The sequence below is a fragment of the Falco rusticolus genome, chromosome 4 (assembly GCF_015220075.1).
Source record: "Falco rusticolus isolate bFalRus1 chromosome 4, bFalRus1.pri, whole genome shotgun sequence".
In the NCBI taxonomy this organism is placed as follows: domain Eukaryota; kingdom Metazoa; phylum Chordata; class Aves; order Falconiformes; family Falconidae; genus Falco; species Falco rusticolus.
In genome coordinates this window covers 31452338-31475828 of record NC_051190.1, presented here as the reverse complement: position 1 = coordinate 31475828, position 23491 = coordinate 31452338, and the positions used below count along the sequence as shown (strand labels likewise).

Below are 23491 nucleotides of genomic sequence, written 5' to 3'. Positions count from 1 at the left end.
ACTCTCAAGTTAATACACCTAGGTTAAAGGGCAGGAATGCTTCCCATCCTTCCAGCTGAATTTAAGAAGTCACGTTTTCTGGAAGTCTGATTTTAAAATGTTTTCCTTTTTGGGGCATGATGGTATAAAACTCTTCTATTTTATGTCTAGGAAACTGGCTTGGACTTACTGGGAAAAGATAGGCTTGCAGTGGGAGAAAGAGAATGAAGAAGATCTAAAGGATAAGATGGATTTTAGTGTTTCACCATCTCATTATCCCAAAGGAGGTAGGTGGTGTACTGAAAGTGTTTTTTAGTTCCTGAATAATCCCCAAGAGCTGCAGTGCAGTAATGACAGCAGAGCAGGATATGTAATACTCATTACAAGATGTAATATTAGTTAATGTATAGGGGTAGCATGTGTATATCAAAATAGAATATATAAAATGTATGTATATAAACAATTTGAATTACTTATATTAAATTTCAAAAACATTTGTTCAGTAACTATATTCATTTTTTCCATTAATCTGAAAATGCATTTTGGAGAAAGAGTAAATGAAAATGCCTCTGCTGCAAAAAAAATTAAAGCAGTGGTGCAGAAGCAGTAGGAAGTTCTACATTAGCCAGCAGCCACGTGGAGAATGGGCATAAAGACAACGAGAAAGAAAGGCAGGATGAAAGAATTTGTGAGCTGTGTCCTTGAATAACAAGAACTAGACAAAATTAATGATCTGCAGAATTGCCATGGAAGAAAAATTTGCAGTGAAATTATTTCAGGCTTCTTTGAGACACTAGGATGCTAACTAAAATCTGCGAGTGTACATGAAGAACATGGGAACAGAAACAATAATTTCCTTTATTATACACAAAACTCCCAAGATATGCAGCAAGTGTAGATTGCTTTTAAGTACCATATGCTTTATAGGTAGCTTTAGAATGTTAGGTTTGCAGTAGCTTGAAGCTTGTTTCCTGTCTCAGGTTCTTAAAGTTAATGTTTAAAAATATGAGTATGGGTGTTGGTGAGAGAGGCTTTAAATGGGTCATTTATTGATTTCTAAACTCATATTTAACAGAAAAAAATAACTTCTGGTGTGAAAGCACAGGTTCATGCTTGACTTGTGCCTACGTGACAATCACATCACAGAATACCCAGCAGCAAAATCCTTTCCATGACAGTGGGTTCCGGAGTCCTTTCTTCTTTGAAATTACACTTCTTCCCCCCCCCCGCCCCCGAAGTTGTTTTACTCAGTAATGCTTGAATGGAAGGGGAAGCACTTCATAATGGTGACTGGTTTGACAGAACTGTTTAGCTTTGAAGACAGGCGAGTTGATCTGTTATCCTTTCCTTTTTTTTTTTTTTTTTCTTTCCTCCTTATTTTATGTATAATATTACCTCAGGGGTTTGTAAATGGTGAAGAATGGTTTTACTTCAACTAGTGACGGCAGAAACATATTTCTTTTTTTTGGCAGTCGGGGAATTTTTTAACTGATGGAGTTGAGTGTCTAAGCACCAGTCAGTTATTTTGCAATGATCATGAGATAGTGAAGGTCATAAAAGGCTTCATATACTAGTCCTTGAAACAGTTGTTAACATTTGTATTGCTAATACTGTTCTTCAGTTTTCTCTAGGTGTTGGGTTTTTTGTGTACATGGTTTTGTTTGCTGGGGTTTTTTGGGTTTGGGTTCTTTTTTTGAAAGGGACATTATCAATTACTTCATAATTAAATTATATGTACTTCTGGAAATAATCTACTAAGCACAATAAATACACTTCACAAATTCAGGCAACATTCCAGCCCTGGATTCAATTGACGTTTTACGCATCTTGCTTGCTAGAATGATGGAATTAAGGCTTGAACGTATCATGTGCATGCACACACATACACAGGTGTATAATATATAATAAATTATTCTTCAGGTTTTTATATATATATATATTTAAAGAAATGACCTGATAATTTTGGACTTGAGTCCCAAGTTAACAGTGACTTTAAGATACCATTTCCTGCTGTTTATCTTTACTTCTAAACTGTGTGTCTCATTATTGGTCAGGCTTTATGTGGTAGAGGAGAAGAACAATGAGAGGAAAGGATGACTGGCTGTTTAATCTCACAGATACAAAGCTTTATGAGAGACACTTGTATACCTTAGTTTTAAGTAATAATTTGTGGTGACCTACCACAGACTGTATATGAATGGGTGTGTCCTTCCCCTTGTTTCCCCTTCACAAACATTCAATGTTGGGGGTTTTTTTTAATATGATAATGATGTATTTTAACACTTTATTGCCTTTTCTTGCGATTTACTTAATATACTGGAATATCTTTTTACAACTGTGAGTTTATAGTACCTTTTACTACACTATCTTTGTCCCAACTGTCAAGCTAATGGACCTGACATACGAGCCCCACTGTGCTTTAATCTCATGATGACAGATACTGCAGGTCAGAGGAAGAACAGAGTTAGACCTCATACCTGGTGTAGTCCAACCAACTGAATAGCTCTCCACTGAGCAGCAGCAGTTGCTGTTAGAATATTGCCTTAGGATACAGGTGCAGACAGTTTATAGCAGGGAAGTCCTTGACAGGAGTAGCTACAGGGATAAGTGCCTGCATTTGAACATCTGAAATGAAGGAACTGCTGATAAAGGATGGTCCGAATTCTTTAAACAAAATTCTGCCTCAGGTCAAATAGGATGCCAGTCTGTATTTACTGTCTCAAGTTGATTTCTTTATTTGACCTTTTGCTATTCACTATCAGTTTTCATAATCCGAAGTGTGGTCCTTCGTTGACATAAGAAGCAGCAATTCTTGTCCCAATGCTTGAATTTAATTTTTTTTCCTGCTGTAGGTATTTCACAGCCATGTTTGTAAGCCTTTTGTGTTCTTCAGACCATTCACTTTAGTCCGTTTTCCTTTTAGCATTTGTAGTTACATTGGTCAATGCGGCAAAATATCCTGAGACAGCTCAGCCATTTCCTTTCTGAGCATTTACAGAACTGTACCAGAAATAAAAAAATGTACTTGCACATTCAGTGGTTTTTGACACCTCGTAATGAATAATGTCTCTTTCTTAAAACAGTGTGTGAAGATTGTGAGTGGCAATTATAAAACAGTGGTTCTCAAAGAACAACTTATCCGATTTTGTTTGTATAAGTAGATACAGTGTAAGGGAAAAAAAATGTGGCCGTAGAAAGAGACACTTAAAAAGTTTATTGCAGTTCTTTGGAAAACACTGTTATAGTTTTATGTGTAAAGTACAGAAGTGGAGGTTTGATAGTTGCTTGCAATATTGATCAATTGCTTCTGAGTATCGGTTATTTGTAAATGAACTAAGAAGTAAATTGGATGATTACGAAGGACAGTAAGCATTTGTTGGGAAGGTTACTTTATTAGTTCTCTGGAAGTCTTCATCCTTTATTGAAGTAGGGAATATGTTTTTGTAACACTTCAGGATTTTGTTTAAAAACAAAACATAACCAAACCCCACTTTCCATGAAGTCTTTACCAATTAAATTCAATCTAAAGAAAAAAAAATCCCCATACCGTTGTGAAATGTGTTATTTAATATAAAAATCAGACAGATGGAAGAGGCATATCAGTGAGCTGCTTTTCCTGAAAAGGCCTTAGAAGAGATATGTAATAGCTGTGATTTTTAAAACACTATCAGTTTGGTTGGCCTGATCTATTACATAGCACTTTGAAAATCAAGTGTCCTGGGACTTGTACATTTGCTAGACATGTTTTTTACCTTTTCCTTTAGAGGGCATGATTGACATTGTCTGTTTTACTGCAGTTCATGTCCCCTGTATTATTTGTGACTTCTACCTTTCTTTCCCTCTCCAAACTATATTTCATTAAGTGATGCCACAATGCTTGCATGAAAAAGTCTTTCTTCTGTTTCTTTATTGTTTTTTTAATGGGATTCGTGTTGCTGTAAAAATTAAAAGGAAATGACTAAGCTGGGTTCTCCAAAGTGGGTAATGTCCCATATTCATTTAAGTTCTCTTTCTCTTCTGTAAACTTTTAAAACATGTCATCTAAATCACTATCCAGTAATAAATAGAGATAAATAAATTTTCAGTGTGCTGCGTGGAGTTCAAATTCTGCAACATGTATTAAAGAAATGCAACTTGCATGGGTAAATTCCTCAGCAGCATTTGGAATGGTTTTGTTCCATGCTGAAGCAGACACCTATCACTCTTACCTTGGAGCCTTTAAACTTTTCTAACGTTTAATATGCATTGGCTTTTCCTTTGATAGTTTTTTCATGCGTGTGTGGTTTCTTCTAGTGACTCGACCAGGACTAGGTTGTCGGGAACTTGTGTCAAGAAACCTCTACAAAATTCTTCCAGGTCTCTGTCATGATATAACAGACTGGGTTGAAAGCACAAGAATAAAAGCATCTGAGCTTCTGTATACGTTATTGCTACATACAGAGGATCACATAACACAACACATGGAGCTACTGCTTAGAACTTTGTACCAAGCGTGCTTGGATGAAGAAAGCAATGTGGTTAAAAATGTAAGTTTAATCTGTTAAATCTATTGTGTGCTGGATAAAGAAGATGGACCCAGGACTATGAAGGACAGGGTCTGAGGGTTGACCTTACCTTAGGGCACTGCAAATTGCCCATGACTGAAGGCTCCAGCTCAGGTTTTTAGGAATGTTAAAAACATGTGAACATTATACTTGATTACTATGTTAAAATAAATGTATTCTTGTATTATTGGTATGAAGACCAATAATAACTTTATTTAAATACTGTTTAGTTTATGTACCAACCCCATGAAGCATTGATAATGTCTCTAAAAATCATAAACAGTGAATTAAAGTATAAATGCCTTGGGGCAACAAATTCAATTTAAAAAAAATGTGCAGGTCATGCCCCTTCAAGTTAATTTCACTTACCTCCCCCTGCTGCATAATCCAACCATAATTCCAACCAAATACTGAGGTATATTTATTCCATGTGATACCTGTATTCGTGTTTGATTACTTGACTTAATGCTTGTAAAATGGCTTTTTATTCATGTTTTTTTGTGAGGAATAATTAGTATCATTTTTTTCTAACAGTTGATACTCTCAACACTTTCAACAATAAATCAATAAAACAGATGTAGTTGAAGACATCAGATAAATTTAGCTCAGGATAGACGGGTGATACAAATATTTTTACAGTTCTAAGGCAAAATCTTCTGTTCATATTTCTACACCAGGAAGAGAACATATGTATAACAAAAACAAATCCATATAATTAAAGCTGTAAATCTTATTGCTTTGAGAAACTGGAAGAATGTGTTCTGCTTACTGGATGCAAGCAGTCCAGCCAATGTCAGAAAAACTGATTTCCTAAATCAGGCTTTTCTTTAAGATCCTGCTATCAGTTGAACTACGTAGACCACAAAATCAATCCATTTCTGAGATTATCCTTTTTCTTATTTTTTCCCCTGCAATTTCTTGTGGTGTTTAGTCTTTCTTAGTACGAAGTGTTGTCTCCCTCCCTTAATTTTTTTCCTTACTAAGTTACCCCTTCTAGCTATTGTACCCCTTCCACCTCCCCTTTCACAACCAGCATCTGACTTTCAACCACATTACTCTGCAGTGAGATTGAGCTTGTAAACTAAGCCAGCCACACACTGATCAATAGTAGAGAGAAGTAATCCTGGAATACTGTCAGAAGTCATCTTTTTTCAAAAAGGGGTAGATGGGCCTTAAGGGAAAAAATGCCCCAGGATTGAAATAAGATACGTGCTACTTGTGGGTGTGCAGCTTCTCAAGTTCCTTGGTGCTTATATAAAAATACATAAGAAAACTTAAATAATTAGAAAAATAAACCCATGTAGCCCTGCTGTCCAGGTCAAATTTCCTATCTAGTGCTTGTTGCTATAAATGTAAATTCAAAAGTGTGTGTTCCAACAGCATATAGTTTTCCCCTGCCTTTTTTTTTTTTTTTTTGACCATACTTGTCTCTTTCTTAGAATTCCACCACTAATCTTCTCACAGGTGCTTCCAAGAGATTTATTCCCAGTTAGGAGATGGTTTCTATATTTAATCTTATTCTTCTTGTGCCAAAATTTAAGATTCAGCTTGTTGGTTTTTTTGTGAATGCCTTTTATCTCCTTTTGATGCTGCTTCCCAGGGTACTGTGATTATCCCCACTTAGTGTTTGTCACTGTAAAACCCATTTCAGAGCAGCCACCAACATGGAAAATATGCATGTCTTTTCTCCAACCTAACAATATCAAGTGAGATGTATAGGAGTAAAAGACCAGATGGTCTCTTATGCTTTATTTTCTTTTCTTGTTCTCCTGTTAAAAGGAGTAGATAAATTGATCCATAAAAATGTACCGATTCATATCTTTGAATTGTTTAATTGTATTGTCCTTTTCCAGTTTTCAGAGCACTAAGAGTCTTTTTCTTTCTCTGTGTCAAATACGGAGGAAGACAAGGTTCACATCTACGTAGAAAATGTCGTAACTGTTTTGAATCTTCACCCTTGTGAAAAGGAACAGCTATATATAGTGCAGATTTGAACTATAGAATTCATGGCTACATGCTTCTATTGAGACTAAAAGAACTAGGTTGATTTAGGTATTAATTAGGTGCAATTAAAAATCCATGGCTAAATCACTAGACTGAAAATTATACACAGAGGGAAGTAAGCTTTCATGTTTGGGGAAACGAGCCAACCATTAAATAAATGGGTTAGGAAGAAATGTTTCTGTTGCACAGATAATGGCACAGTAGTTGACTATATCTTTATTCATGCACCTGACTGGAAATACTGGGCATCGGTCGGGCAGTAAGCTCTGGTGTGATGGTATTTCATGTGGAATGCAACATACCAATATGTCTGCAAGGCAGAGATGGGATCAAAGGAAGCGAGTATCACGGGGAATACATAGTAATTTAAGCCTTCTCAGTTAAAGAAGTAAGAGTTTGAAAGCACTGGGCAGTTACCCCATGGCAGTGCTTCCATACTAAGTGAGATCTGTAATCTTAATGTCAAAATATAGTACAACAGCAAAAAAAATTCTCTTTCTAGGTTTTATTGTTGTTGCTTTTAATAGATGGGTGGTGGGTGCATTAAGAGCATGCCTCAACAGCATTTGGAGGGCAAAATGCTAAACCACTAAATCTGCAACATCTGCTTATTATAAACTAGAGAGTTTTATTACACTGAAAGTTGTACACTTCATTTGTGTGCCTTACTTTCTCATGGAAGCTTGTCTGATGCTGAGAACAGTGCTCGCATGCCTTATGTTCTTACTGAACACATGTCAAGAAAATTTCTTCATGCATATAATCATTACTGAGTGGAAAAGGCTTACAAGGCAACTGCTGAAGCATTTAAAATAACAGCTGGAATCATAAAAACAAAAAGGCCATGATATGTTGAATGGTCTTTGTGTTTTCGGGAAAATCCTCAAGTTATTCCCATTCTTTTTTCAGTGTGTGAAAGCAGCAGAATTGATTGGGACGTTTGTCAGCCCTAAGGTGTCATTGAGATTAATCACAGCAGCCTTTGAGAAGACACCCAAGCCATCCTGTGTAATGGTTCTAACTGCGGTGATCCGCGGTAGCCCAAAAGGAATCTTACGGCCTCATTTGGCCGATCTTGCCGGCACACTGTCACAAGCTGGAGTTTGTCAACGATCTGAAGAGGTAAGAATCATGAAAATACACAACAGGCTACAGTTTTAGATCGGTAGTTCTCCAACTTATTTTTTTGTTTGTTCTCCCTAAAAGTTCCCATTCCTATCCTCCTTGCACGCCTACCCCACCCTATCTCAGGGTATGGTTGTGGATATGCGTCTGAGACAAAACAGGAGCTTCCTTATCCTCCCTGGGCTATGTTGTGGTCTCCTGGTCAAATCTGCTATTCCCAAAAACTTGCTAGCAGTCCATCCTCACAGCAGATGTGAGTTCAAGTTTGAGAACTTCTGTAAAAGGCTCCAGATAGTGGGAGAAAAAGGGTGTTTAGTATGTACTGTACTAATAGAGGGCTACCTTGGCTGATCCAGAGGCAGAATTTAACCCATGTTTTGAAATGCCTTGTGTTCACAATCTGAAGGAGATCATATATTTCAATCCTAATCAGTAAAAATGACCAAAAACTTTTCACAGTTTGTTGCAATTGGTGTGTCAGGTTTCCAAGAAAGATTCCCTCTTGATACAATCTTTGGTTTGTTTTGTATTATTACTGTTTCCCACTTTAAAAGAAGGGTACCAGTGCTCTTACACATACGTTTAGGAGCATGCTTTCTAAACTGTTGGGACTGGCTGCTTCTCTTTAAGTGAGAATCTAGGAGGAAGGCCTTTGTAAATCCAAAATTTAGTCCCAAGTGTACCCTTAACTAATGGCTGAGCCTGAAGACTATTTTCATTTTAGCATTTGAAGAATATTCATCAATTGCTATATAAGGAGGTGAGGGATTCTTTTCAACATGGAGATTTTTAACTTGTAGAATTTTTTTTTCTTTCAACTGTTTGGATGTGGAAACAGGTGTTAAAGATGCACAAAAAGAATCCTTACAATAATTTCCCTCACAAATGAAATCCCAGTTTTCGTTCCACCCAAAGCTTGTTAGACCTCTGCTCTTAAGATGACCAAAAAAGGGCCAGTGTTGTGTCTTCAGAAAACTCTTGACTTCATGTCAGATGCAGGCTTCCCTTTAAAACAGTTACTCATGTGTAGACTGAATCTAGCGTAATGGTCTTTTTGAGCCAATGTAAGATAGGCGTTTGAAGTTCTTCCCTCATTAGGTTTCTTCCCTAATGGAATATGTACCAGTGATACAGGAATTAACCTTAATCTCCACGAAGTCTGTGATGATTAGGAACTCACATAACTGGAAGCACTATAAGCTGATTGTTCAAATAACAATTCCCTGAAGTATATCTGCAAAATTGCTGTGAGGTCTTAAGCTTACCGCTTCCATTTGGCATTAGATACGGTAGACACATTCATCCATAGCTGAAGCTTTTGGTGGAGTTGTTCTAACCTTTGGTCTTGGAAAACAGTCTTTATCAAATGAGATAAATTGGCTGAGGTAAAGGCAGACACTCAGGTTTTCTTGGTTTATGTATTTAACCATTATCTATTCAAAATAGTCAAACATGGAATAATTAAAAGAGTTCTAACAAATGCATTATTAATTAACAAATTACATTTCAGAATGAGAAAGTACTGTCAGTAAGCATTCCAAAAAGCTTTGATGTTTTTATTCACAGGGGAACTGTTGTGTGATTAAGAGCAGAGTCCTGTATTTTGTTAACAGGGCAAGGTAAATAAAAACACATGGTGAGGGAGGAAGACTATATTGTATTCTATAAGAAGTAGGATGTAGGTAATCAAAAGAACTAACATGAAATCATCAATATGTTACCAATTCAGGGGATTATACAATGTTCAGATTTTATTATTATCATTTCCCATCTCTCTCCCTTAAAGAGAATGTTATGTTTTTCTAACAAAACATAATAAATACATGCTTTTATTTAAAAATAGGTCTTTTATACGGAGCAGTTGCTTTGTTGTGTACAAGCATTGATTGAAGTATGCCAGGAAGACTGCAAAGAAATTAGCTTGCAGCTAATGAAAATTTTGGTGACAATAATGGCAATAGCATGTTCTCAGCACGTTAAAGAAAAGGTAAACTATGAGCTGCTTTAATATTTTGTGATGTTTCTGATTTTTGCTATTGATAAGACACTTGGTCTAAACAGAGCCATAATTATTTGTCTTGCTATTAGGTTTAAACTACAGAAATCCACAAAGATTGGTAGTTTGAAATTATTTGGTGTTGCGTGACCTTGAGTGTACCCTGTGTCTGTCTCCTCATCTTTTTCCGTAGCTGAAATTACTTGCAGTTTAGTCTCTTCAAAACGGGTAAAGACAACTTCTCCAGAAGAATAAATCATTAAAATCTTATTTGTGAGACCTAAGAACGTGTCCAATACTGCTAGTTTTATTTAGGGTTTGCTTATTTTCATTCTGTATATGTGTATGTACAATAATCTGTTTCAGAAATTACATAGAAATATAATAGGTAAACATTTAGATATACATAAACTTTCAAATTAATCAGATTCACCCATGAGAATGAAAGCAGCATGAGGGAATACTGGGATTCTGTGTTTAGTCATAAAACTGTTCTGCAAAGACTATCCCCATAGCACTGTTCTGGTGATTAGTTAATATTTAAAAGTCACTGTGAAGGCTGAAAGCATGTTATCACTTGTCAGTCAAAATATTGGTATTTCTGCTTGGCCAGTTCATAGTCATTAGATACTATGCCTGTTTCCAGGCAACAGTTTGAAGGTCTCAATTTAATGTTGAATCCTGCAAATCCACAGGGCTGTGATTAAGATTAACAGCGACAGAGACTAGGGTCTTACAGGTTATTTCTTTTGTAGAACTGGAGGACAAGGTAGTGCTAGGGTTAGGGTGGGACTGAAGTTGAGGTTAAAGTGCCAGAATTGCTGGATGTACTGTTGCATATCGCAACCATGACAAGACTAGAACATACACTGATGTTTCTAAGGCAAATACTAGCTCCTACATAAGTGTGATCTGCAAAAATCTGGTTAATATCGGAGTTTGGCTGACATAACAGAAAAGGATATTACTTGAGTAAGAAACTTAGGAGTTGGTCTTATTGCTACATCTTGTAAGGCTTTTTCACTGGCTGTGGGCTGTTCCAGTAGGGAGTAATGACTCGTGGCTACTCCAAGGTTGTGCGTCTCTCAGTGCATACTATATATGATTAATACCAGAATTATGTTTGGAGTTGGGTTTACAATTTGGGACAGCAGAGCCTGGAGAATTACATTTCTTCGTAACTGCTTGAAGGCTCACAGAGTCAGAATATGTGCTGATTCTGAGAAGGACCCTAGAATTCAATTTTATTTTGTGGCCAAAAACACCCAGCATGGGTCTGTAGGCTACAGTTGCAACTAGGTTTTGGTTTTGGTTTGGGTTGTTGATGTTTGCGTTAAAGTGTGTTTAGATTAAGTTTCAGATTAGATGGTTTGAAGTAGAACATGGGAAGCTCACAGTTGGGTGAGGGCTGCTGTTGGCCTAGAAGAACAGTTTACTAGGGTGGATATTAATCACTGGGCCATGGTTTAGGTGAAGTTTTGGGACAGGAGGTGTTCAACAGTTTAAACTTGTCACTGGATTCTGCAAAGCCCTGTCTGTGCTGTCGGTGCTGGTTGAGCTGCTGGTGCTTACTTTTTAGTTAGATATAAGTTACTGGATTATGTTAATGTTGGGTTCTACACAGGAGCACACAAGTTGCCAGGAAAAAACTCAGTTTATTTTTTGACTATTAAAGAACAATTTATCTATAGATCAAGAGTACCACTAGTGTTAAAAATGTGATAGTTTCATAATCAATTTTTTTTTTATTTTTAGACAAAGATCAGATTGATTTTTACAGTAGTTGACCTTTTTACCTCCCCACCAGAACCAAAAGCTTAAATGTTGCAGGAATGCCTTAAAATCAAGTACATCTGTAGATGCCCTGATAATAGATGAGCTTTTTTGGCTAAACGTTATCTCAACCCCTTATTTCTCTCTTCCTCTTTCTTCCCCAAGCTAAATATCAAATAAATCAGTAAGCCATCCTCATGTAGCATAATTGTGACCTATCCAAGTTGTCTTTTTTTCAAACGTGTGCCTTAAATGCGATGGCTATTCTACTTCCTTTTCTCTTGCTCCCAGGCATGGTATTCCAGAGGCCTGCGTAGCATCAGTATTTACGGCCCCAGAGCTGACAGGCTGCTTCCAGCAGGCATACATTTAGAAAATTATTCTGCAAGAAGTAAAATAGAGCAAAGCTTGAAACAAGGATTGAAAAGACTTTGCAGGTCAAAGAGGGTACAGCGTGAAGATCTGTCTCATGGAGGGCCAGTACAAGGATGGGATTTTGGCGGGGGGTTGTTCTGTGTGTGGTTTTCTTGGGGGTTTTTTGTTTTGTTTTTAAATAAACAATCTGTCCAAGTAAGCCTTGGACAGATGGATCTAGTATGTTTTGCCATATCTGGTCTGTTTAGCCTTACGGTGGTCTATAAAGTCAGCAACGAACCTTTGAAACCTTACAAACTCATACTCCTACAAAGAAAGCAGTTTCATGGAGATAAATTCTGATTTCCATGTACAGAAAAGTTAATCTCCCAAGATTATTAAAGGTTTAAGATATTCCTGCAGTTGCAGATGATTTTTAAACTTGACAGTACTTTGGATGAGAATCCTTTTTCTCATCAGCCTTTCTTTCAGCTAGACAGATAGAAAATCTGGCAACAAGATTACATAATTGCAATATTTCAATTTTGTCACAAAGACAAATATGGCTTGAATTTTTAAATTATTTTCTTTTCCCCAGTTACTGACTATTCTAAAACCTCCATGAGCTGTACAACTTGCAGAAGCCAAGAAGTCCCTGTTAAAATAGCATAAGACCATATCAAACAAATGTATTACGGCTAGCTTTACAAGTATACATTTGTTGTTTGGAAAAAATCTGCATAAAGGATCAAAAGATTTTGCATATAAACATAAATTGTTTTTTAAATTGCCGTATAGAACTTCAGTTCACACTTTACTATAAAGGGGACAGAAGATCACAGAGATAGCCAAGACCACAGGTGATGTGACCTGATTGTGAACACTCAGGGTCTTGCTTCATTTTTGGCCCCTTTGCTATGTGTTAATCAGTGTTCTGGTTGCTTAGGGCTAACGAGAAAGACCGAGACCACCAACCGAGCACTTCAGTATCGTGATGAGGAGTGTGGTTTACAGCCGCAAACAGACTGAAGCCAAATCAGTTGTTAGAGTCTGTTAAGCATGTATTGAGCTTGTCAGTGACTTAACTGGTGACCTAAAGATAAGAAATTGTTTCATTACCAGTGGCCTGTGCTATCTTGGCTCTTCTTTCGGCACATGTTAATTATTAGCATGAAAATAATGTATCACTGCATTTGTTAGCATTCAAATATAGGAAAGAAAATCACCCTTGCTATTTTATTTTTTAAACTGTGAAATACAACTTAATGGGAAGATATGCAGCAGTCTATTGGCATATTTAATTTATTGTCTTTATTTAATTGTACTCTTGAAACTAGTTTATTTTAAATCACCTGTGAACAATGTATGACTTTGTATTTCTTGTTCAATGGGAAAGAACATCTTGCAGATTGTGTGGGATTAATAATGGGGAACAGTTTCTTTCTAGACACGTTCTGTAAAATTAATTTATGGATAAATTGATATTTTATATACAGGTTATTCTGAGTTATTTTGGCTAGCTGGCAGAATGCTTCCAGAAATGAGAAATCTATTGTGCTTGAGGCAGGCAAACCTGCTTTAAAATCAACCTTTGTCCTTAGCAAATCCTGATTTTTCTTATTTACACCCCCCCCCCCCCGACCCCGAGAAATCTCATTTATTTTCTCCACATCTGGTACTTCCATAATAACATCCTTCTCTGGCAAGTGATTAGTCCGTAAGATTCTAAAGGTCCTAGGCATGTATCAGCTAACTTGTGTGCTTGAGTTCAGCCTAAATATGTCAAAAACATGACTACAAATTGTCATTCTACTGAACCACTTAGGAGTCAAATGATGGCACTTCCAGCACTGCACTGCATCTTTCCCTGCTGGAGCTGCCCCTGCTGACAACATATGGCACTTCTCAGTGGGGTTTCTAACAGTGTCTTGCTCCCCATTCTCGATTCACTGTCCACTGAAATCACTAAGACTATAGATGCTACTTCCAGCCTGCTTTTAATCTCTTCCTTAGAGAAGTTTTGTACCTCTTGTAGGAGTCTTCAGGAATTGTAAAAGCAAATTTTCCTTTGTTTTGAAATAAATCTGCTACAAATGATTAAGAAAATCTATATGCTTCCTTGCCAAGCATGATCATGTCTGGAATTCATTTAGTAGTTCTTCTTACGTTTTATTTGTGTGTGTTATATTTGCCTGTCTTATCTGAATGTAAATATGAAGAAGGTATTTAAAATGTAACAGTGAATTTTGTTACTTCTAAGCAACACAAGTTGCAAATTTCAAAATGAACTTGCCCAGCTACTGGAAGGAGAGTGTCTTGCATAATTAAAATTGGGGAGGTGGGGGAAGGGGGAGAGGACTAATACCATGTCCTTTCTGAGCTGCAACAGCAATAGTTTTTGGAAGCTGCCATACCCTGCTAGATGGGATTGTTAGAAATTCCCTCTATGCTAATGTTTTAAAGCATTCTTAAATGAAGGAGAAAAATCACTACATCTTTAAAACTACGAAGAGCGTTTTTATGATGTCGTTAGGTTTTGGATGGGTTTTCACACGGATTAGACATTCTTTCATTTTGCTGTTAGGTTGCTGTGTTCCTTATGATTTCATTTTGAAATCAGGACAAATGTTTCACTTCAAATAAAAGTTAGTGGATGTAGTATAGGCAGACACTAAATATCAGTCTTGATTGTCCTAGTAGAAACTATGGAAATCTTTTTATGTCCCTTCTGTTCTTACAGTATAATTATGAGGTTTAGAAGTTGTGGGATTTTTCTTTAAAATTGTTTCAGTTAAGATAAAGTGTCCTGTCTCTTGTTTTGACAGGCAGAAGAAACGATGTCTTCATTAGCTGAAGTGCAGCAATTAGATAGTTCTCTTGATCTCTACAAGCAGCATATAACTCAGCTTATGGAATGGGTTTCAGTATCATGTGATTGTTGGACATGCTGTTCTCCAGAAATATTGCAGTTGGATGTCATCGCAACTCATTCAGGTACAATTTATTTAGTAGTTATAAAAAAATAAAATAATAATACAGTAATAATCTCCATAGCCTGAAGACATGCTGTATTTAATAATCAGAAACGTCACGAGACTGTGATGGAAAGCAAGACTGAAAATGTTGAAGCAGTTCAAATTCCAAAAGACTCCTTGGCTGCAAGGAGCTTACTAAAAGCACTTAAGCTTTCAGATGAATGAAATAGGTGAGGGTTATGTGGAGCCTAACTGATGTAGCTTATGTCTCCAAAAATTTATCTATTTTTTCCATCTATTCACTAGTCTTATAAAAGATACTATCTTTTTGTACGAACACTTCCTCACTTCTGTGTATAGATTAGTGAAACACTGGCATACGCTTTGCTTATGTTCACTGTGTAGATCTGAAGCTTCCTCTGACGCAGCTCTTCAGATTGCATCTGGAGGCAAGGGACACAGTGACAGGCAGTCCTTTTCACCTAGGCACCCATTTTAAGATTATTAAAATGCAAAGTCCTGTTTATTTGGTTTTTCCTTTCTATTAGTTAAAAAGGGGATGTAGATAGCTATTTCAGCTACATATGGGTGAAGTATTTTTATTGATTGCTACTGCAAATAGCTAAATGTGGACAGGTATGTTTTAAGGGACTATCTTCTGCATTTAATCCTGGAATTTCAAAAAGAGCCTCAACAAAACTATCTGAAGCACCTACTTGTTGGTTTGTGTGGCAACCAGCATTAAGTACTTTTTCCTTTTTCATCTGTGGAAAGAATCAGTGCAGGATCTGAGAGGCCAACTTTTCTGTATATTTCTGCTCCTGTTTCCATGACTGAGGAACTTCTAGACGGTTGTCTCTGTTTTTGTTAATGCTAAATAAATTATCAAATGTCTGGGCAAACATTTTGGCTTGTACCCAACACTGGTAATATGCTATTGTCTGTGTTTGCTGTCTGACACAGCAGTTCCTAGACCTTGGTGGGGTTTTTTTCTTAGTTTTCTTTTCATTCCCACACATAATGTTGTTTTAAATCAATTAATTAAGTTCACTCATTTCAATTTTCTGAGGTTTTACTGTTGTTCAGGAATATATGCTTCAGCTGAAATTAGCAATGTAGTTTATTTTCCATCTCTTGAATTTCCTCTTATCAGTTTGATATAATAGTAGTATCTTTTTAATGTCTCGGAACTCACATGAAGCAATGTATTTTGAATAAATGCTGTGAAAATAAAGACCTATTTGTTGGCAAAGAAATTTAGCAAATTGCAGTTCAACAGCCTGTATTGTTTCTGTCTAGACAGTGAAGATTTGGGGGGAGTATATTATTATTTTAAACATTAAATTTCCAGATATTATTAAATGCTATTGAACTTGTTTTGGAATCTTGAACGCTTCAATCTGTCCATTCCATGTGTGAGGAATATTATTCTCATCAGAAATGCCAGTGTTGTGTCTCCTTCTGGGAGGATTTTCTGAGTGACTGGAGCTGAATTGGATGTGCATCACAAGGATGCAAAGCTGAAGAAGTTCCTAGAGGAAAGCAGTTTATTGCAAACGTAGAGCAGAAGGAGCATTCTACAGCAAGAAGCTTGCAGAACAAAGCATTTGTGTAGCCTATGTGTATTCTTCCTCTTTAAAACCATGCTCATGCTAATCATTATCAAGGAGAAAGGCACAAGCTTCCTTCTGTTTTGGGAAAATAACTTCTTCACATGTTCAGATAACAGGGGCTTTTTGTTTGTTTTAGTGGTGAAAACAGAATTCATCGTAAGATGTGAAAATGTTAAACTAGAGAATGGATTTGGAAAATATTTTTATTTAAAGTAGCTTCTAAAATTCATCGTATTTCAGATTCTCTTGTAAAACGCAAAATAAGCATTATTTAAACATGGGGAAAGAATACTGCTGCAGTAATTCTGCTTTTCAAGTTTGGAGGTGGACCCTTTCAAACATGCCCTTTCCTGTGCCTCTGAGAGTCATGAACGTATTTCCCTGAATGCTACATGTGGAAAAACTTGAAAGAAGAAAAAAGCGTAGTTAATGCTGCTGTTTGGAGTGGTGTCATGGTAACTTTGTGCATTAGCCTGGAGCTTTCAGAGCTACATAACTAATAGTGTTAATCCCCCCTCAAATGCATTAGTCTACCCAAAATGTCATCTCGTACCGGTGGTCCCAGCAACTAGCAGATGTCATTGATATGTCCATGCTATATAATGCCGTGTGGTACAGCAATACCATGCTGGCTACGTGAATGTGGGGTAAACCAATCTTCACGGAGCACTGTGCTGCCGTTGCTAAGACTATGGGTACCTGAGCCCCTGGACAGTTAGTCTGGGTATTTGTATATGGCCTAACAAGATGTAACATGGGTACATCAACGGTTGCCATGCAAGAGTGGAAAGTTAAGTACTATTTTAATACCAGACATATTACAGATTTTAATGCACTTGCACATTAAACATCTAAACAGAGCTTATTTGTACTCAGAAATAAGTCTTAAATGTTTATTTTCTAGGTCCTGTCATAGGTGAAGCTCTAAATGATTTTATTCTCATTCTTAAGACGTGTCTTCAGCCAGACAAAGATCCCCAGATGAGGTTAAAACTTTTCACTGTTTTATCGCAGTTGTTCCAGAAAGCAAGTGAAACCGTCAATTCTCAGGGGTAAGTAGAGTTCTAATTTCACACAGCTATTTGAACAGTACAGTGGCATTAAAAAGTAATGACCATGGTAGTTATTTAACCCCTGTAATTGTGTCCATGTTAGCATGTCTGGAAGAAGAAAGACTTTCCCACCATCTTCTACTGCATATTTTTTTGCTGTATTTTTTAACAATGCTTAGAAGGGCAGAATGCAATAATTTTAAAAAAATTATAAATAAATTGAAGTCTGGACTTCTTCCACTGTAGTCTTCCTACTTCTGCCACTATGGATAATTAAAATGGATGTCATGCAGATCTGGATAGTCTTCAAAAAAGAAAGAGCTATAGTTGAAAAGAATACATGTTTGAAAGCCAAAATGGGGATTCTTAAGAGAGAACTGTGGAGGGCGTTAGTGGTTTGTTTTTTTTTTTCCTTTTACTCCCAGCCAGCTGCTAAATCCTTAAACTTTCCCTGTAGTCATTGCAAGGAAACACTAAAACACCCCCAAAAATGGGCATTTAAAAATGCCCGTGATGCAGCATGGTGTTTAAAAAGCATTGAACTAAATGTTTGATAAAGGATTAGTATCATTCTCAGTGACTGAAGATGGAAGTCTCCTGTTGCTTGGCACTTTATGCATTGCAAGTACAATCTAACTATAATTTATGGTGCTTATAAAACCACTCCATTTATAACAATGCCAACAGTGAGGCTCGTTTGTTATTATTAATTTACCCTTACTAGTAATGCAAACACTTCTGTAAAGTTGTCCTGAATATGTAACCCATATCTGCTCTCCTTTTCCTAGTGCCCGTTGCATTTAACATGTAATTGTATTCTTATGCTTTTTGTTTTTTGCAGTTTTAACTCTTAAAACAAAAAACAATCACAAGAAGTGTTTTTCCTAAAAGTACTTTAATAGGAATTGTCACTTATATTTAAATTTTTTTTTCATTATTCTAATTGGCACTTAGTGGGGATTCTGTTATACTGAACATTTATTCGGGTTCCATGAGGCTGCGTTAGTATGAATGTAGACGTATTTTTACCGTTTTTAGATATATTTAGTATATTCATGGCCTACATCATACAGTGGGGGCAAGAGGAGGAACAAGCCTGGTGTTCCCATTCAGGGGGGGATTCCAGGTAAGCTGAAGAATCTCTGCCTAGGCATCCCTTAATGGATTTTGAGCTAGTGTGCTTAAGATGGAATATAATGAAGCTGTCCTTTTTTTAACTGAAAGCTTTTGTGCTGATAACTGGTGTTATCAGTTACTGTATTTTCAGGATCCAATGTCAAAATCCCTATTCATGTGAAAAAATCTTTGTAGTCAGTGGATTAGTTGTTTAAATAATGTAACTGAGCGGTAGTTACAAGATCCACTAGATATGCAAGAATCTTCCTAAAAGAAAGAGAAGCGAAGCACTCTGAAGTGTTCCAGGAACTGTTTGTTGTAAGCTAATCTGTTAAACCTCAGATCTGTATCATCTGAGAATGCAAAGATGTGGAGCCAAGAAACTCATTTTATGTGTTCTGTGGTGCTCTGAGCACAACAATCATACTTACTAAGTGTGTAATAACGTAATTCAGTCTAAAAATGGGATAATGTGACTCTCCTATCTATTTATTTTCTTTTATGGCCTAATTTTACTGTCCCTTTATTTACTGCAGGATACATTATTAGCTCTTGTTCATCTGCTATACAATCACACTTACTATCTTCTACATTTGTTCATTCTTTCAAAGTATTTAGTCAAATTCAGACCTGGCCAACAAGTTAGTCACACTGGCATTTCTTCTTTATGCTATTTCTGAGGAGGAAGAGCAGGAGACCATTTAACTCAAAATGTATAACAGGTTACAGCAGAATAATGTTTGAAGAACAGAGTTAAATTCTTTGATCTGCCTCTTGTAGAGATCTGCAGAAAATCATTTAGGCTGCATCTAAGCAGTGTGACAGGTACGCTACATGGCATGCTACAGAGTCCTGATGTGCACTGATCCTGACAAGAGTGGCTAGAGGTAGGAAGGAGCTCTCTATTACCGGATAGCCTTATTCCTTCTTTATTTCTCACCTGTACAGCAGGATTGGTAGCACTTTGCTCTGAAGGTCTCTGAAGTGCTCAGGTAAGTATATCAAGTTAGGTCATGTAGGTACTGCTGGTAGAAAGATGATCAGTGCAGGACCATATGGAGAAATATCATCGAAGAGTGAACTTTTGTTTTGGCAGTAGTCAAGGTAAATAGGATGAAAAACAAAATCTTTCATCTGCAACCCAGTTGTTTGTATAAGTAATGGAACCAGAGAGGGGGAAAAGAAAACCAATGCAATAAGCTGCCAGCTTCACTAGGATTCCCAGGAAAGGGAAATTATCAGTGTGGAAAAAGTAGAAGAACATGTTTCAAAGTAATACTCTCAGTAAATATAGCCACACATCACACCAGCTCTACACAGGTAGCCACGAGGGAAGTTCTTGTGCTCGAAGCAGTATGAGTGAATGCCCTTTTGTCAACATTAGATATATCCATTGAGGTTTGTAGACCTGTTTGTATGAAGAACAACTCCTGGCTAAGGCTGCCCCAGTCTAACTCATAATGAGGCTCCCTGTCCTCTGACAACAAGAGCAATGCAATGAGTTTCACCCGTAGGTTTATCTTCAGAAACTAAAAAGCGGTACAGGGAGGTGAATGACTCTTTAAAGTCTTGATCCTACTTAACCATTGTCACAGCAAATGCATTAATGTAGGAACCAACATGCAAAGGTTTGAGGTTTGAAGAGGCTAGATTTAGACTAGGTATCAGGAAGAAATCCTTTACCGTGAGGGTGGTGAGGCACTGGGGCAGGCTGCCCAGAGCAGCTGTGGGTGCCCCATCCCTGGCAGTGCTCAAGGCCAGGCTGGGTGGGGCCTGGGGCAACCTGGGCTGGTGGAAGGTGTCCCTGCCCGTGGCAGGGAGTTGGAACTCCGTGCTTTTTAAGGTCCCTTGCAACAGAAGCCATCTTATGAGTCAGTAATTACTGTGTGCACAGATCTTATTTTAGCTATTTCATATCCATTGGAGGATAAAGTCTCAACTCTGTAAATACAAACAGCACTGACAGGGTATGGTTCTTTCATGGAAATGACTTAATTAAGAATGTGACTTAGAACTAAGTTACGCAGATTTACAACTGTAGGATCTGAAAATGGAGAGGGGGGAATTTAATTGCATCAACAACAGCAAAAAATACATCTTAACGGTAATGAGAGATAGTGTAGTGAAGTAGTAATAAATTCTGGTTACACAATCGCATTCGCTGCTGGCAGTAATTTGTTTAGCTCCTTAAAAACATTCTAACAGTTTAGATAGGAAGTCTTTCAGTTATTATGCTAAACACAGTTGTGTGGTCATTTGATTTTGTTTGAGTCCGACATGATTGAGTCGGATAATTGCCAGATACTGCTTTACTGATTCTATTTCAAGGCACTAGAACAAATATTCTCACAAATAGCATAGCCTTGTGGTTAACATAATGCTGATGGAATTTACCTTTATGTTTTGACAGATTGGTTTTTCTTTGCAGCTTAACAGAAGGCTTTATTAAAAACAGAAGCAGCTACTGATCAGATTGCGCAGTAGCACAGAGAGCACAAAACTTTTCTTAGCTTTGGAGCTAAGGAATTTTGGAACGATGGTGATCATTAGTTAAGGATTTTTTAATGGAAAATTATTAATTCTCAAAAATTTGTTTAAAATAACAAAGCTAAAGGTTTTTGATGAATTAAAGTGTGTCTAATGGGACATCAGATTTCTTGTTTATTACTGAGTCTTAAGTGCCACCTGCTGGGCAGGAAGCAGGAGGGGATCCCTGACGCTCGGACATGGTGCTCCCTTAGCCAGGGGCTGCCGCGATTGAGAGACGGGACACAGCTTGATGCAAGCAAATGTCACTTTAATTAGCCTAATATCGTGATTATATACGCACAAGCAATTGTTACATCTTATTCTGATTGGTCCAAAAACTTGCTTATTCTATGACTGTGTGGCAACTCGCGCGAGGATCTCACACTAGCTATTAGCAATTCAGCAATAGTTAAAGATAACAATGTCTGCAGTTCTTGTACCATGTCCTTGAGCAAGCTGACAAACCCACCGCCTTATTCCTTGTATAGTCTCAACTTGATACTTAGTCCCTGTTTCTATACCCTTCAGTAATTTCTCATGTCCCTTATCACCAGAGCTTGTGACCCACAAGCTCGAGCACATTCCTTTCAGCTGATTGTTACTTGTGGTCCTGCTTCCCAGGCCCCCTCCTGCAAGGGGCTAAGCAGCAGCCAGGTGTATCTATTTCCATCATGCTGAAGATGGAGATTTTCAGTTTTGTCTGTGTGCATTAAATAGTTAAGGCTTGGCAGGCTAGCTGGTCATACTTCAGTCAGATTATACCAGGATGACACGGTCTAACTGCAGTGGATAAAGGGTAGTTACAAGAAAGAAGTAGATAACAATTAATTTTCTTTTTACATTGTTACAATATTATTATGGAATTTTTTAATGCTGGATTATTTTGTTTTTAAAATAAAGCTGTTGGGAGGATTTTTTTAAACATAGTGGTAATTGTTAACATCTACCCATTGTGGTCTTCCTGTGGCTTGGCACATCTCTGTAGGAGCCACTTATTCATCCTGGAAATGTAGGACTCCTAAAAAAAAGTCGGCAATAGCTTCTTCCCTTTCTGCCAAGCACCAGGGTGGTGATTTGCTGTTTTGCACTTAGGTGGCTGCAGTCCAGGTCTGTGGGAAGTTTGAGTAGAGTGGCACACAAGTTGAGGTAGATTCAGCCTGTTATTTCTCAGTCTGTTTTGGATGCTGCCAGCTGCTTTTTAAGGCAGAGAGACACAGTGAATAACCTAAGCCTTAGTTATCTGGTCACAGCCAGGCACAAATGTCTCTGATGCAGCAAAATCTTTTTTTAACTTGTGTGTAAGATCTATATCTTTGATTGAGCTGGAATTAAATAGGTGTGAGGGAATACTCCCTATTGCAATTGCCGACTCTCTAGGAACTTCTAGCATTATAATAGCCCATTCAGTAGAGGGGGAGGAAGAAGCATCAGGAAAAGTATCACAGATTTGTGTTTGTAATGAAAACAAACTAGTATTGGGACTGGCACCGCTGGAAAATCCTACAGACCTCTCATCCTTGAGGGAGACGAGTTTCTGAGCCAAGGGAAAGCTGTGTAGACTCCCTGCAGTATCAGTAGTTCGGGTCTCATCAATAGCATTCATACTTCTCACATTATAAATACTTTTCACTGGACAGTCTCAAAGGGCCTTACAAATATTAATGAATCCTCACAGCATTCATATGGGGTGTTATCTCCACTCCACAGACGGGGAAAATGAGACAGAGAGAAGGTAAGTAGTTTACCAAGATAACACAGTGAGTCATGGGCATCGTCTGAAGTGGGAGAAAGTCTAGCCTCCCCTTTCCATGAATGTTAGGTATTTGTTAAATATTATCTACAAAAATTAAGTTATGAAAAGCTTATCATAAACACTGCAATCACATTGGCTTATAAGAATTTTATTTTTTTACAGAATCTTCTTTTTTCCTTTTCTGCCTATGTTTGTATGATGGAAAATTCTTTTTTACCTCCTGTCACTCTCTTTATCACTTTCTCATGAACCTTTATTTTGCTTTCTTATTTTTGGCTTCAGGCTGTTCCCTAGCTACCTTGAGACTGTGATAAAAGACATACTGGCTCCTAATCTGCAGTGGCATGCTGGAAGAACAGCAGCTGCCATCCGCACTACAGCTGTATCATGCCTTTGGGCTCTTATCCACTGTGAAATGCTTTCACCAGAAGAGGTAAATTCTCTCTTTCTCATCAAACGTACTTTGAAATCTTAGGCAAGAAGATAAAACAAATACGAGGGGGGAAAAAAAGAATGCATCTTTATTGTAGGTAATATTTCCAGAGGGACATCTAGTTTTCATAATAAAATTAATTAATTGTAATTGAGTATTAGTAATAGAAATGATCAGTAGTAGAGGGACAATGATATTCTGATAAGACACCTGAGGCTGGCAGTATGGTAAAGCTGTAGAACTCG

At 37.4% G+C, this 23491-nt stretch overlaps 1 protein-coding gene across 2 annotated transcripts in view; it reads left to right on the top strand.

The window, feature by feature from the left end:
- The window catches only part of DNAAF5 (dynein axonemal assembly factor 5), a 31263-nt gene that overhangs the window by 3020 nt on the left and 4752 nt on the right, over positions 1 to 23491 (top strand). The window contains exons 4-10 of one of the 2 annotated variants that reach the window (XM_037382731.1): positions 151 to 266; positions 4336 to 4505; positions 7437 to 7649; positions 9496 to 9639; positions 14601 to 14769; positions 17268 to 17415; positions 23096 to 23246. In XM_037382731.1, coding sequence (XP_037238628.1) covers positions 151 to 266; positions 4336 to 4505; positions 7437 to 7649; positions 9496 to 9639; positions 14601 to 14769; positions 17268 to 17415; positions 23096 to 23246 — 1111 coding nt within the window. Of the gene's footprint in view, positions 1 to 150; positions 267 to 4272; positions 4506 to 7436; positions 7650 to 9495; positions 9640 to 14600; positions 14770 to 17267; positions 17416 to 23095; positions 23247 to 23491 lie in introns of both variants that reach the window. The other variant, XM_037382730.1, reaches the window with a different exon arrangement.